General features: G+C 47.8%; 1 protein-coding gene across 2 annotated transcripts in view; it reads left to right on the top strand.

Annotated features, from left to right (window-relative positions):
- ABHD2 (abhydrolase domain containing 2, acylglycerol lipase) overlaps positions 1 to 15,764 on the top strand; it is a 96,312-nt gene that overhangs the window by 56,917 nt on the left and 23,631 nt on the right. For both annotated transcript variants that reach the window (XR_011539639.1, XM_008525427.2), the window contains exon 6: positions 15,306 to 15,489. Coding sequence is in view for 1 of the 2 variants with exons in the window: in XM_008525427.2 (XP_008523649.1) it covers positions 15,306 to 15,489 (184 nt within the window). In the remaining variant the exon portion in view is untranslated. The remainder of the gene's footprint in view (positions 1 to 15,305; positions 15,490 to 15,764) is intronic.

The raw sequence follows: 15,764 nt of genomic DNA, 5'->3' as shown, positions 1-15,764 counted from the left end.
GATCTATAATCTCACCATAACTATAATTTATTTCTATTTCTTCATCCTCCCATTTGATCTTTATCTATGTGCACATAGTTTCTTTTTAGGTGCAGTCGTAGTGTGTTTATCTATGGTGACTTATTTAAATAACTTTATATTCACTAACATAAAGATGCATGGACATTATATTTAATCTTTCTTAGGAGCCACATTGCTATTATTACTATTGCTATTAAACTGTGTTGTAGTTTGTTTAACCATTCCTCTTTGTACGCCATTTAGGTTATTTAAAGTTTCTCAGCATTTTAAATAACAATGCTATAAATAACTCTACATGGAATTTTTTCCTCTCTTTAATGACTTCTTTGGAGTTAATTTCCAGGAGCAGAATTTCGAAGCTGACATTTTTTTATGCGTATTTGTACATAATGTCCGGTTGTCCTCCAGCAAGGTTGTTGCAGTTTCTCCTGTCACTGGAGACGTGTAAGGGTGAGGAGGGAGGGCCGTGGGTGGGAAGCGTGAGCAGGTGTGCCTGCTCTGTGCCAGGCTGCGTGCTCCGCAGCCCGCTCCTCCTCTGCGCTCACTCCCACACCCAAAGACACCCATTTTACAGACTATTCAGTTCAACAGTGTGGTCAGTGGCTTGAAGATACGGGTAAAGGTCCAGATTTACAGATAACACAGGCAGAGATTAGTGAGTGTGTGGAGACAGGTTTGGGTCCAAAAGGCAGAAACAGGAAAAAGCTAACAAAAATGAAAGTAATGGGGAATGATTATAAGGTCTTGTCCGTGGATATAAAAGTCTGTCTGTACAAGAAGAGAATGCTGAGGCCTGGCTTGGCCGCAGGGCCCAGAACAGAGACTTGGGACTACTAACAGCATGGTGTGCCAACAACAAGGCGAGAGATGCTGGTGAGGGCACTCGAAGTGCGCCCTACAGGGCTGGTGTCTCACACAGACATAATGCCTTTAATCTCCACAGCAGCCGCGAGACAGTACAATTCTGATGGGAAAAAACGAGGCACAGAGATGTTGAGTGACCTGGGCAAGACGTAGAGTAGAAGAAGTAAGTAGACGTGGAAGAGCTGAGGAAGTAGAAAAGCTGAGACACGAGCCTGGATGTGGCTCCCCAGCCTCCAGACCCGCAGTAGAAGAGCTGGTTCTGTGTGGTCCCACCCCGACCCCCGGCGCTGTGCTCGGGCTGCCGGGAAAGGAGACGAGATTGGGCGGCCTTCACACACGAGTCGGGGAGTCTAATGGCTGAAGGAGCAGAGAAGAGCAAGCTCAGTGTGGGACGTGGTCACAGAGCATACCGCGGCCCTGCCACTGACGGCTGTGTGGTCTTGAGCAGTTTGCTTAACCTTGGTTCCAGATTCTTCAACTGCAACATAGGGGTTGTAATTTTACAATTAAACGTGGGTTACTAGGGACTTAGCAGACAGTTGAGTGCCTAACATACAGTAACCATTTATTAAATGTTTGGTTTATTCTCGTTCAAATACGTGAAGATCTGTTAATGGTAGTGAGGGATTAGCCAGGCTCTGTGTGGCCCAGATTAGTAAAATGTGTTCTGCAGAGGAAGATGGGAATATCCATAAATAATTACGATACGGTGTGATGAGTGGGGGTCTGGCGAGCGTGCGGCAGCAGCATGGAAAAAGCAGCCTGTCTCCACAGGCAAGGAGTTGTGTTGCAAAAGGAAGGATTCTTCCAGGAAGAGCATTCGTTCTGGGTCCCCCAGGGGAGGATGGGTTGGAGCTCCCAAACAGAGAGGAGTGGGCTGTGGGGAAAAGCATCCTGCACAGCTGCCTTTTAAGTGGGTGTCTGGGCTGGTGAGCAGATTCTGAGTGAGGAAAATCCATGGGGCGAGGCGAATCCATCTAGGGAGAGCCCAGCTCCCAAGTTTTTCAAAGGAATTTAACTGTTCCCTTTTATTTGTGGTTGTTACGGTTTGTTTCCTCAGAATTTTGGAAGTGGATTCCCGTAGTTGTTAGACTTTAGTATTTCTCCAGAAAGACAGGTGACCCGGAAGAGATGGGTGACTTTTCGAGCTGTGGTATTTGGTCTTTTTGTTTATCATTACATCTTTTAACTGTTGAAGCGCATTTTTAAACCGTTGGGTGATAAGGTCAAACAGATGTGAGCTTAAAAAGATCGAAAATCCAGAATTCAGACACTTTGTTGAAATCCGAACTAACACATCTTTGGTATCTTCAAAATAGCTAGACACAGCGTTAGTGTTTCCTTAGATGCTACTGATGTGACTTTAGTTTAAAACAATGTGTTTTTAATAAACGTTTCCCTGGACTGGTGAATAAGGAGCAGTCCTTCAACAAAGATGGCCTAGTACCTTAGGGCACAGCCCATCTTTATTTCTCTTGACTGGTAAACTGAGGCAGCTCGACAGTCAACATGCTAGAATTGAAAACCTTCAGCACAGTTAATCATGTGTTGAATTCTTAAGTGTCTAGCTGTCTGTTTATGGGCTTTCTATACTTAAGTACGAATATATTTGTTGACTTTTGTTTCTATACCTGGTATTATTATTGGTTTATAATGATTGCTGCTTTGTGATATGGCCCAGTGTCTCCTAGAATTAACCCTGGCTCGTTGCTTCTTGAGTGTGCTTTTGTCTCCTTGCCTATGTATTTTTTTCAGTTGAATCTTAGAATTATTTTGTCAAGTTCTGCGCTGAATTTCTCTCAGTCAAGATGGACTAGGTTATGCTGCAGGAACAAACAACCCCATATCTCAGTGGTTTAAAAACAAAGGTCTATTTCTCCCTCACTCTACACATCCATCATGGTTGGCTGGGGGTTCCATGTCCCCACCATCACCGTCCTCACTTAAGGACCCACGCCAATGGAGCAGCCACCAGCTGGAATGTTACCCACGTCACAGAAAGTGGAAAGAATGTGGCTCTTGAACCTTCTGCCTGGAAATGATGGAGGTCACTCCTGGTCGTGATTTACTGCCAAAGCACGTTACACGGCCAAGCCCGGCTTCGGTGGGGTGAAGGAGAAGCGTCCTCCCCAGGGAGGGAAAGTAGATATTGGTGAACGCTAGCACAATGCATCACCATCTTTGAATAGGAGTTTTAATGTAGAAATTAACTTGGAACAGTTTATTTTTATAGTGTTTACTTTTTTCCTGCAGGACATACAGTCTGTTCCTTCAGGTCGTCCTTAGTTTCTCCCATAAAGAACTTCTAGTTCTTTTGTGTAGTTCAATGGTTATCAACATTAGCATTCCCCCTGCTGCTTCTAAAAGATACTGATGCCCAGGGCCCAGCCCCTGGGGAGTCTAAAGCACCCCCAGGGTTGAGAGCCTCAGATGCAGGTCTTACACATTCCTTGTTTCCTCTTCAGTTTCTGAAAAACTTTTTATTATAGAAATGTTCAAAATATATGCAAGTCGAGAGAACAGTAAAACGAACTTAGAATAAACCCTGTGTACCCATCTCTCAACCTCGACAGTTACTCAGCTTGTGGCCAATCTTGTTTCATCTGCAAACCACCCCCTTCCTCTCTCCCCTTTCAAAGATGATTTTGGAGCAAGTCCCAGACAGCCTGTCATTTCGTCTGTGGTATTTTAGTGCGTAAGGCTAAGATACAGGGATTCTCTGTAAACTGTTTTAGTTTGCTAAACAGAATACCGCAGTCTGGGGGGCTTAAACTACAGACATGATTTTCCCACGGTTCTGGAGGGTGGAAGTCCAAGTTCACGGCGTGAGCGGGGTTGGTTTCTTCTGAGGCCTCTCTCTTGGCTTGTGGATGGCCGTCTCCTCCATGTCTTCAAAGAGTGGTCATCTCTCTGTGCGTCCATGTCTGTGTGTCTCTCTCTCTGTGTCCTGATCTCTTCTTCTTGTAAGGACACAAGTCATGTTGGATTAGGGCCCACCCTAATGACCCCATTTTAACTTAATTACCTCTTTAAAGGCCCTTTCTTCAAATTCAGTCACATTCTGAGGTACTGGGTGTTAGGACTTCAATATATGAATTTCAGGAGGACACGATTCAGCCCATAACGTAAACATAAGCACAGTACCATCATCACACCTAAAACACTTAACAGTACTACTTAGTACCATTCAGTTTCCCCAACTGACTTCTTTGTTTTCCTTTTTTTTTTTTTTTTGGTGAGGAAGATTGGCCCTGAGCTAACATCTGTGCCAGTCCTCCTCTGTTTTCTTTGTGGGCCGCTACCACAGCATGGCTTGATGAGTGGTGTGTAGGTCCGTGCCTGGGGCGAACCCTGGGCTGCCAAAGCAGAGTACACTAACTTAGCTACTACAACACCAGGCCAGCCCGTTTTTCCTTTTTAATTACAGTTTGCTCAGTTCAGGATCTAAATCAGGTCCATATATTGCAGTTGGGGGATAGGTTTCTTAAGCCCCCTTTAGATCTTTTCCCTTCACTTTTAATAGGCCCCCAACCAAGTCAGCCTCCTCCGAGGGGTGCCTGGATGTGACATTAAGGGGGCTCTAGATCCCCAGGGCATGCCATAGCACACCTGGGGCGTGTTTGAGCACCAGGCACTGGCCTGAGGGGCCTGCTAATCCTAGGTCTGCCCAGTTTCTGTCTGGAAGGCCTCCTCTGGTCTTCACTTGGTTTCTCCTCATCATTTGGGTCTCGAGCATGACGTCACCTTCTCAGAGAGCCCTTCCTCGACCCCCCATCCCCTAGCCGCTCTCTGTCTAATCCCCCTCTTTATGTTCTTCAAGGTACTTATGATTTGATGAAATGCTGTATGTGTTCGCGTGCTTATTACCTGTCTCTCCATCCCAAAAGCCCACTCCACAAGAGCGAGTGGTCTTTGTGCCGCCTGCTGTAGCTCCCCAGTGCCTGGAATCCTGCTTGGCCCAGAGAAGGTGCTCACCCCATCAGGGTGACTGAATGAGGACCCAGGGGAGGGTGTGAAATGCCAGGCTGTGCATGTAAGGTGACATTTTGCACACCCGCGCGTCTCACACAGGCGTGCCTTACGGCTATGCAAGCCTTGCGTCGTGCACGCCGCGTCGCCCTTGAGCAGATGCCAGGCTTTCCAGTCGCTGTGAGTACCCCCCTGGCCTTTGGAAACTGATCTTGACCAGAGGAAAACTAAAGAGGGTGTTAACACGAAGCCCTACATTCTTCTTTGCCTGTAGGCACCCCCCTCAGATCTCTCTTTCTGAGAAAATTGTAAAAGAAGTTTTCCCACTTCTCAGACTAACTCTGTTTCAACCCACATCAGCACTAATCTGTTGTTATTGGACATCTTTGCTGATGTGATTAGAAATTGTTGAAAACAGATCTCTCTTGAGCAGAAGAATTTCCTGAGTGGATAATTATGCAGTCTTGTGACTTAGAATCCTTTGTGCTTCCTTGGAAAGATAAACTCATTCAGGACGATCCTGCTTGGCCGCAGGTGTCATTTATCTCCCGCAGACGAGGGCCAGGCGCGCCCCACGTGTTCGCGGGCCTGTCTTCACTTGGTCCCCGCCGCTGCGTGGGAGGGGCTGTTAGTGTCCCCCTCACAGGCTTAGGGAGGTTAAGCGCCCTGCCCGGGGTCACGCAACTAGTAAGTGGCAGAAGCAGCATTCAAACTGATTCTTAACCCCAACTCAATACGGCCGCTGTTGTAGTGTTCGTTTCCTGTTGAGGATATTGTGCATCAGGACACAGAAGGGCAGGGAGATATTTGAGCATTTCAGATTTTTCCCCGCTTCGGTGGTAGTGCTCATTACTGCTTTTGTGAGTAGCTATAGCTTAGCTCGCGTTGGTTGTGTGCCAGGCTCTGTTCTAAGTTCTTTGTAGGATTGTTAAGTCAGCCATCCCCTTTGACAGCTGAGGCCCAGCAAGGTTGAATGACTTGCTCCCGGTTCCAAAGCTGATGAGTGGGCGCTCCGGTTTCCTGCCCAGCAGCCTAGTCCTGGAGATCGTGCTCTTGGACACCAGGCTCCATCGCCTTCCCGTCTAGGAGGGCGCGTCCTGCCGATGCTTCTCAGGAGTGAGGAAGTAGTTCCCAGTCAGACACATTTTAGGTTTAAGGCAAAAGAGCAACCAGAAACTCCTCAGAGCCACAGAAATAGGCCTGGCGAGTTTGGGCTCTGGTTTTTGTTCATCCCACATCCTGCAGGCCTTCCTGGGGCCAGGCCCTGTGGTGAGAATGCAGTGGGCATCCTGAAGCTCCAGTCTGGTGAGGAGCAGCCCACCATCCAGGGAGGAGCGGGGGAGCAGTCCCCGTCCGTCCGAACCTGTTGGCTGGGTTTGTCCAAAACGAGTGTTTACCAACAGCAACCTTTCCAAGGACAGGGACCAGGTTTTAGTTTTCAATTTTTACATTATTTTTTGTTAATCTCCTGCGTCTAGTCTATCACTTTGGGATTGAAGCTCATGAAATGCCTGCCTGAGGAAAAGCCTGTGTTTTAGAGTCCAGCAGATGGGACTCTGAAGGCCTGGTTCACAAAGGGTGTTGAGATAGGTAGCGTTGATATAGAAGTGTGTAGCATGGAGTCCCACAAATGCCGGTAAATGGCAGTGATTATTGTCCTCATTAGTCTTTCTGTCTCGCTTTGTGTTTTCTGTGAGCCAACTGAGAAGAGAAAGTGCGAAACTTTACTCGAACAGTCAACTGCTCGAGCCTCCACAGCAACTCCGCCCAGCTGACTGCCTATGAGCTTCTGCAAGGGCCCATTTGAGCAGCTTTGCCTGTTGAGCATAAAATTCTCTTCTTTGAGCTTGGTCTGAGTTGTGACTGTTCAAGGGGACGGTCAGGCCCTGGTGGTTATTCTGAAGGAGGCAGTGCTCGCTTTCCAGCTGCACAGCCTTCACGATTGGCTGCTTGTCAGATCTCGCGGTCCCTGGGGCCAGGTCACACGCCTCCAGCTCAAAGCCACGGGCTTCTAAATTCAGAGTCAACTCTTACAGTCAGTGCTGGCAAGTTGTCTTTATTGTAGTACCTGCTCTATTAGCTATATTTTAAACTTTCTGAAAAGTTTTATTTTTTTAAAAAATTCCTCACTGCCTGCATCATACACTTCATAGATTTTTTTCAAAGTAGCAAATATGAAATCTTTCCCTTTTGATGAATTAAATTAAATAATATTAGCTAATCTGACTAAATGCAAAATGTGAAACTTTCAGGATGACTAGTGGAACCCACAAGGGTGAAATGTATCCATCTTTTAAATAAATTTCTTAGTGAAATAGAGTATTCTACTGTATCCAACCGGGTCCACTGCCCAGTCATGTGAATAAGATCAATGCGTAACACTTGGAAATGAAGGAAGCTGTAGAAGTCTTGAAGATTTTTGGAAGTGTATTTATTATAAAGAGCCTAATCTTTAATGGGAACACTGCGGCAGTAGACATGTTGGCTTGCTCTTTATTGACTTAATTCATTTTCTAACCCAGACATTGTTTGGAATATGAGTATTTTTGTCAATGATGCTGCAGGAGACCAGTAAATTCAAGAAACATTCTGCTCCGTCTTTCTGTCTTTGGCTAAATGCCTTGTCTCCTCAGCCCAGTGTCATGTTCAGAGCAAAGTAGAGCTGGATGGAGTCTGCCAGCCAAGGAAATGCACTGAAGACCAGAATTATCCAGTTGTGGTTATTCTGACCTCCAGTTCTAAGACTGACTCCTGAAGTCTTACATCCAGAAAGTGAAGAGCCAGGTGACAAAGGGTCCATGAGTTTGATCTTGATTCAAAGAGAGAAAAAAATTGGGAGTTTTTAAAAGTTTCTTCTGTGTCAGATGAAAGGAATAAAAATAACAACCCAGGTTTGGCCCCCACGAGGTGACTGAGTCCCTTAGGACTGTGACCCTCCTGGGAACTTACGGCCGAACACCAAGCTAGCGCCTTCTGGCTTTGCAATGGTCTCGAAAGATCTAAAGTACCTTTCCCTGTGAGTTTAAGCAGGGGAGCCGGCCCTTCCCTTGGTTCCAAACACACGACTTCTGGCGCGAGACATCAAGCTGAGAAGAGGTCCCTGACGTCGCAGCATCATCTTCTCTTGCTTGGAGAAGGAGCTCGTTAATGTCCAACGGAGTGTAATACTGGAATTTTTTGCTCTTTAAGCTAACTGTTGGAACCTTGATGTGAGATCTGAAAACCTCGCCTTGCTTAGAGGGCAGCATTTCACTCTTGGGAGGGCAGGAGTCCCTGTGCCTGGCTGACCATATAGTTTAGCGTCCCAACTGAGACGCCTTTGAGAGTGAAAGAGGACCTTACTGATAACATCATCAGCATCAGAATAACAGACAAACTCCAGCACACTTCAGGCAAACCAGGATGCGTGGTCACCCTGCTATAGAGCATGCTGTGGAGGTCACCCGTGATCCGGGACGTCTTGCCATAAGGAGTTGCAGACAGTGATCTTTAAGGAACTTCTCTTTTGTTTTTACTGCTCAATGTATCTGGGGATATTTGATTAGATCCTGAACTAGATGTTTCTGTGAGCTTCTCATATCTGCCATTTTAACTGATGCAGACTCAATTTTGAATCGTGTTCATGATTCCAGATGAAACCATGAATCCTGTTGCCTCTGAGACAGACAGTCGAGTGTTCAAATGGCAAAAAGACACAGTGGGGAGGGGGGAGGAAGAGGAGACGGTGAAGAGAGAGGGAGAGTGGGGGGTGAAGGAGGTGAATTTGCAGAAGCTCCAGCCTCTTCGTAAAACATCTGACAAGAACATCTGCCGAGAGTCACCGAGCGCTGAGGTGGTGCCCAGGGGCCAGTCGAGGGACTGTGATGGGAAGTAATCTCAAGAGCAGGACTGTGGAGAGGCAGACAGGGTCTGCACCCTCAGGGTAAGGGTAAGATCCCAATCCTTAACCTTCAGCCACAGGAGGTTACTTTAGGCATCCTGTACCTGAGGAAACAGCTAAATGCAGTCATTTGTGAAAATCTTTGTTTCAGAGACAAGGACAAGGCCACCTAAAGTCACAGGCAAAGAGGGCTCTTGTTTTGTTTCCGCAGCTGTTCCCTCCCCTGGGTGACTCAGCTGTGCAGTGGCCTCCCCACAGCTCTGAGAAATGACTCACAGGCCTTCCCTCTGAAAACGAGAGGGGCTGCTAGGCCGCCAGCTGCCCACCAGCGAGCCAGGTTGTTGCCTGACCCGATCATTCTCCTGGATTAAATTTAGTGGGAAAGCTGTTTGGGTAATTCTTTCCCAGCCCCTGCACGTTACGCTAGCTGGTACTCTGTGCTTTCATTCCACACGATTCAAACTTCCTTCTCACCCGGCTAACCCTGGTGGCACACCCACCGTGTGCCAGGCGCAGGCCTGGCGTGGAGGAGACAGGTGACTCAAGGGCTCTGTCTCTTGGAACACCAAGTCTCTGGTCCCTGCATCTGAGTCTGCTTAGTCATGTTGGTGCCGTTTGAGGAAATGGCTTATGAAACAGTAGCTTTCAGGCAGCCTCAGCCTTCTCTTTGCCTCCGGGCGAGAGGTTAAGGAGAAAGGCCTTTTCTGGTCTCAGCAGGTTGCCTTTCCAAGATGGCCATGTAGTAGTCATCTCTGGAAGGCCAAGTTAGCGTCTCATATTTCATCTTGTCTTGAAAAGCTGCTGGCAAAATTAGATACCTTAATCTTGTTACTGGTGCTAATCCCATGAGGATTAAATACGTGGAACCTCATTAAAATCCTCCTAGTATTAAAAAACGGATTGCCGTAGCTCTGAGTAAAACAGCCCAGGGAGGGGCCACCATCACCGCCCATGTCGTAACTGCTGTCAGGTGGAGATCCCAGCAGGAAGGCCCATCCCGGGGCTGGGCAGACCCGCATCCTTGCCCCTCTTGCCTGGGAGAGATGGCAGCTCTTCACAAGACACGGCTTGTCCAACGGCTCGTCCAGTGTTAGGCAGGGCTGGCCTTTATCCAAAGCAGACGTGTTCGTATTTAATGAAACTGAGGTTCCCAAGGTACCTGCACAGTTAGCTGTAATTGCTCCTCGGCAGCGCAGCCAATCCAGTTTCATAGCTGCCCGGTGTCATCGGAGCATCTGCTCCAGGTCTCCAATACTTAGGCTCAAACCTGGGTGAAGGTAGATGCGTGTAAAAGGAATCAGAGGGCAAGCAAGTAAGACGTTTAACAATTAAATAGTTAATCCCTGCATTCCTATGCTGTAGATCTGGGAGGCCAGGCAAAGGAGTGGGCCTTGGGGTCAGACACGGCTCCAGAGTCCCGCGCTGCCATTCACTCACCGTGTGACGTTGGGGGAGTCATTTCCTCCCTTTCAACCTGCTTCCTCGCCTGTGTTTAGGTTCCTAGTACAGAGCCTGGGACGTGGTGCATCGAGCTTCCTCCATTCGCTTAGGTCGTACTGACTGTGTGCCCAGTAGGCGTTGGGCCCACGGATACAGTGGTGAATGAGACCAAGAGCATCTTTGCTTTTTGGAGTTTACAATCTAATGAGGCTCATTCAATGTTAGAACAAAACGTAAAGATATAAATAATTAGCCAAGGCATAAACAAAATTAGGCAGAACCTCAGGGAAATGGTGGAGAAGTAAAAATTTTGGTAACAATTGAAAATAAGTCCCTCACTAGCGTTTCTTACTGCAAATAATGCCCCCCGACCCCAGGCTGCAAACCCACTGCTCCAGCGTGAGGGGGATGTCGGGTGTACTGAGCATTGTTGAAACTGATCGAAGGGGATTTAAACATCTTTTTTATTCTGCATTTTCACTAGATTTTTAAACTGGCTGGATTTTTATTGAAGTAGTAACATATATACATAGTAAAAACATTCAAACAGGGCGAAAATCTACATGCAGTGAGTCAAACTACATCTCCCTCCCACCCTAGACCCCCGAATCTCCTCTCCAGAAAATGGCTTGGGCACAGTTCTTCAGCGAATGTTCAGTCAGATATGTGTGCGCATATAATCCCACAAGTGCACCGAGATGGGGCCTCCCCCGCCGCTCCGCCCTCATTCTTGTCCCTGGCTAAGATGGCTCGAAGTCATTGCACATCAGCAGGCCGGCCCCTATGCTGTTCTTTTTCACAGCAATTTAACGAGTCCTCCATTGACGGACATTTAGGTTGTTTCCGATTCTTTGCTGCTACAAACAGCACTGCAGTGAATATTCGTACATATCTTTGCACACACCTGCACACATCTTTGCACACATGTGCAGCATAAAGTCCCCCAAGTGGAATTCCTGGACCAAAGTTTGTCCTTTTAAAAACATTAGCAGATGTTGTAACCCCATTGCCTTCTAGGGGCTATCCCAGTGCACACTCTGTGGATGGGCCAGAGGACCTGTCACCCACACCCTCCCCAGTCTTGGGTATTGGCAAACTTGTTCTTTTTTTTCTAATATGGGCAGTGGAAAATGACTTCTAATTGTCGTTTTAGTTTGCTTTTATTTAACTATGAGTGATAGGAAGCATCTTTTCGAACTGCCCTTTTACAAGACAAAAGAAACAGGAAATTGAGGTTTCATTCCAGCTTTCCTGTCAACTAGGACAGTGGTTCTCAAAGTGCGGTCCCCGGACCAGCAGCGTCAACATCACCTGGGAACTTGTTAGAAACGCAGATTCTCAGCCCACCCGGACCTCTGGATCAGAACTTCTGCAGGCGGGGCCCAGCCGTCTGTGTCGTAACAGGCCCTCTGGTCAGGCCCCACCCCTCGAGTTTCTGATTCAGTAGGTTTGGGAAGAGGCCCGAGAACATGCGTTTGGAACTGGTCCCCGGGCAGTGCTGATGCAGCTCGTCCAGGGTCCATACTTTGAGGACCACGTGGCTGGAGCATCATTCTTGCGGTGATGTATAACCCCAATGCAGAGGCAGGGCAGCGCCCCCATGTGTGAAGGTTGTTTACTGCAAGTGGAAAGGAAAGAAGTCTGCGAAGAGAGCTTCCAGAGACAGCATGGGACAGCGTGCCTCAAAAAATGCTTCCCCGCATCCGTCTGAGCCGGAGAGATCATTGGTCCTTCGACCAGGGGTTCTCAGCCCTGCTTGCACTTTGGACTCACCTGGGAATCTTGCAAAAGAACATCCATGCCTGGGTCCCAGCCCCAGATACTCTGATTTAATTAGTCCATGGGGGGCCCAGGCATCAGTGTTTGTTGTTACTGTTTTACAAGATCCCCAGGTGACTCTAATGTGCGGTCAGATTGAAGAACACTGCTTTGGAGAAAAATCTAGAAATCTAGATGGGCCTTTTTAAGGGTTAAGCTACAATTCTTTGTTTAAATGATTTTTTTCCTAATTGTGGTAAAATACACATAAGATAAAATTTCCTATCTTCACCATTTTTAGGCACACAGTTCAGTAGTGTTAACTGCATTCACGTTGTTGTGCAGCTCATCTCCAGGACTCTTTTCATCTTGCAAAACAAAGCTCTGTACCCATTAAACAACGACTCCCCGTTCCCCTCCCTCCAGCTTCTGCAACCATCTTTCAACTTTCTGTCTCTGAATTTGACTGCTCTAAATACCTCAGACAAGAGGAATCATACAGTATGTGTCTTTTTGTGTCTGGCTTATTTCACTTAACATAATGTCCTTTGGGTTCACCCATGTTGTAGCCTGTGTCAGCGCGTCCTTCCTTTTTAAGGCTGGATAATATTCCATTGTACGGATGTACCGCATTTTGTTTATCCACTCAACTGTTGATGGGCACTTGGGTTGCTTCCACCTTTAGACTATTGTGAACAAAGCTGCCATGAACATGGTTGTACTTAAATGATATTTTTAAAAGAAAAGGGAATTAACAGTCGTAATAGTAGTTAACATTAAATGCTTATCATGTTCCAGGCCCTGGTTTTAGCCCTTTACCTTTGTCACCTTACTGACTCCTCCAAATAACTCTAGGAGGTATTTGCTATTATTACCTCCATTTTACAGATGGGGAAACAGACCCAAGATGGTTGGGTAACTTGCCCAAGGTCGTAGTACCTCCCAGAGTTCCCTCGTGATAAAGATAAAGTTGTCGAGTATTTGTTAAAAGAACCCGTTCCCAGGCCCCTCCTGTTCCTATGGATGCCGAGCCTCCAGCAGGGCACCTGGAAGCTGTAGATTGTCCTTGTCCCTGGGGGTTGCTGGTCATCAGAGGGAAGTTGGCAGTGTTTGGGGCCAATAACTGGTAGGCCCAGGCGGTCGACCACAGAGCCCTTCACTCAGCCGGGACGCCGTGCTGCCTCATCCAGGCCATGTCTGGAAGGCCCCTTACGGCCTGAGGCAGGTGAACAGATGTCTCTAATGGGATTTCTGAATTTTCATTTGTTGTGTGACCGAGTGCCTGTGATAGCAGCTGAGTGCATTTGAAGACCCCCCTCTCTCACATCACGGCTCCCCATTTTAAAGCCAGCATTCCCTGGAGGTACAATATTCCTTCCATTGCTACCTTTTTAGAAAGAGAAACTTGGGCGAATGGCCTAGGTGGGGACAAAAGGCTGGCATTTCAAATCCCAAAGTCAAGAGTTCAAGGTTCCTTCGGGAGCCTGTCACCAGAACCCGTTCAGAGGCCGTCAGGATCCACTCAAGTCAGTAGCTGTTTATTGGAGGCCTGCAAACTGCCACAAGGCCTGCTGGGCACAGGAGGGAGAAAACAGGAGCTGTCTGATTCTCCCTGGAGAGAAAGACTTCCCGCTCAGAGTGAAGGAAACCTGCGTCTTTCCACGCTGGGAGGGAGCAGCTCTCGGCCTCCAGCTTTGCCTTTAGTCTTAAGTATCTTTTGCCACGTTCTGAGCCTCAGGAGCTCCCAACACTTTGTGACTGTGATCATTAGTCGAAGTCCAGGGGATATTGTGTGAAAAGAGGCGTGAGGGGGCCTCCGGAGTGTCAGGAATACTCCACGTCTTGATCTGGGTAGTGGTTACATGGCTGTAAGCATGTATGAATTCATCAATTGTGCACTTTCCTGAGTGTATGTTATACCTCGTTAAAAAGACAAAACGACAGGGCAGCTTTATGTGTATTGTTACGCAATGGTTTCTAAGAGACACTGTTTAAAAAAAAAAGCTAAGCAAGGTACTAAACAATATGTATGCTACCATTGATATTTTTAAAAAGAGTATAAGAAATTACCTTTTACCACATCTTTTATGCCTGTTAAATTTTGTGCCATGTGCATGAGTTAGCTATTCGAAATTTTTTTTAATGCAGATTCCTGGGCCTGGCCCTCATCTTGCTGAATGAGCTTCTCTGGGGGTGAAGCCCAGGAATGCCCATTTATAACACCCTCTCCAGGGGACTCGATGCGCACTGCAGTTCGAGAACCCCTGCGTGGGGTTGTGCCGGCCTCGCTTAGGCTGCGTCCCAATATAAGAGAAAGAGGATATAATGAGGGCTTGCCCCAGGATCAAAAGGCCGTGCCCCTACGGCTTGCTGGTTCAGAAAGGAGCTCAGCTCCTGTTAGGGATGTCGAGACTTCTGAGCTGGTGCAAGGTCAGCAGTGTGTTTCCACTGTAAGGCCATACTCTACTCATGCTGCTCTGTCTTGGACATGCTTCTTGCCAACATCCCTAACTTTCCCTGTTGGGTTTGATTTTAAATTGGCTCCCTCAAGAGCCAGGGTTGGGTCTTAGAAGGATGTGATAAATCTCTTCACCCACCTACAGCCAATAACCTCCTCCTCTTAGCAAAGCTGCTGAGACATAACCTGGCTTCACCAGCTTCCCTAGGGGACCCCAGCCGAGGTCATCCCTTCTGGGCGAACGAGGCCCCAACGCGCTCTCCGCTGGGAAAGCTCCTCTGCGTGTCTCTGAATGGGTCTGCCTCCCTTGGCACCCTGTCCTTACGTCACCAAGAACATTTTATCCTAGTCTATAGAGCATCCAGCCCGTCCCTCCGGACTGAAGTTTGTCTTTCCTTCCTTCCCCCATGCTGACAAGAAGAGCCTGTAAATAACATCCACTTGGTACTTTTCTTAACACCGTGAATCCTTGTACACGTGGGTATCGCATCCTGTTTTGTAGCCTGAGAAGCTAATCCCAAAGGTGTTGCTCTTGCTTTTGTTAGCATCTGTGTGTGAGCAAATGTGCTCCTGCGAGCCCTGAATACCTGTTTTGATTTCCATGAGCATCTAGACGGGTTTCTCACCAGCCACCTTGAAAGGAGCTGTGCACACCTGTTAAACATGGTACCTCCCCTCATGGGTACTGCCAAGGCCATGTTTCCTCTTATACTGAGGGGCATCTGGAAACTTCTCTCCAGGTATCCCAGGAGAAGTGTCTGTCTGTCTCTCTCCACACACACACGCCATACAGATATGTATTTCTCTCTCTCTCTCTCTGTTAGTATCTTGGCACCCGTTTAGTAACCCTCCAGCCTGCACTTTCTCCGATCTTGTTGCACCTCAAGTGATTGAGCGGCTTGACTCTGTCCACAGGCTGCACCTGGGAGTTCGGAGCCATGGTCAACTACATCAAGAAGACGTACCCCCTGACCCAGCTGGTCGTTGTGGGCTTCAGCCTGGGCGGCAACATCGTGTGTAAATACTTGGGGGAGACTCAGACAAACCAAGACAAGGTGCTGTGCTGCGTCAGCGTGTGTCAGGGCTACAGCGCGCTGAGGTGAGTGACCCCCACACATGCGCCCACTCCTTTCTTTGCTCAGGTCCTTCCCTTAGTGCCTGTTTATTGAGATGCCCCAGTGCACCAGACGCTGGTCCGTGAAGACCAGGGGAAATGCTGTAGCAGACCCAGCAGAAGTTTCTGGGTCTCGGATTCACTTTGTTTTGCTTCCACTTCATACACTGGGGTTGCCCTCTCAGACCCCTTCAGTCTGGGCAATGCGGCCGTGTTATGGGATCAGATCTGTAGCTGAGCACAGTCCCCCCGAATAGCGC

Source organism: Equus przewalskii, chromosome 1, assembly GCF_037783145.1.
Source record: "Equus przewalskii isolate Varuska chromosome 1, EquPr2, whole genome shotgun sequence".
NCBI classification, from domain to species: domain Eukaryota; kingdom Metazoa; phylum Chordata; class Mammalia; order Perissodactyla; family Equidae; genus Equus; species Equus przewalskii.
Note: the sequence above shows the minus strand (reverse complement) of the source record. Positions and strands in the feature narration are given on the sequence as shown.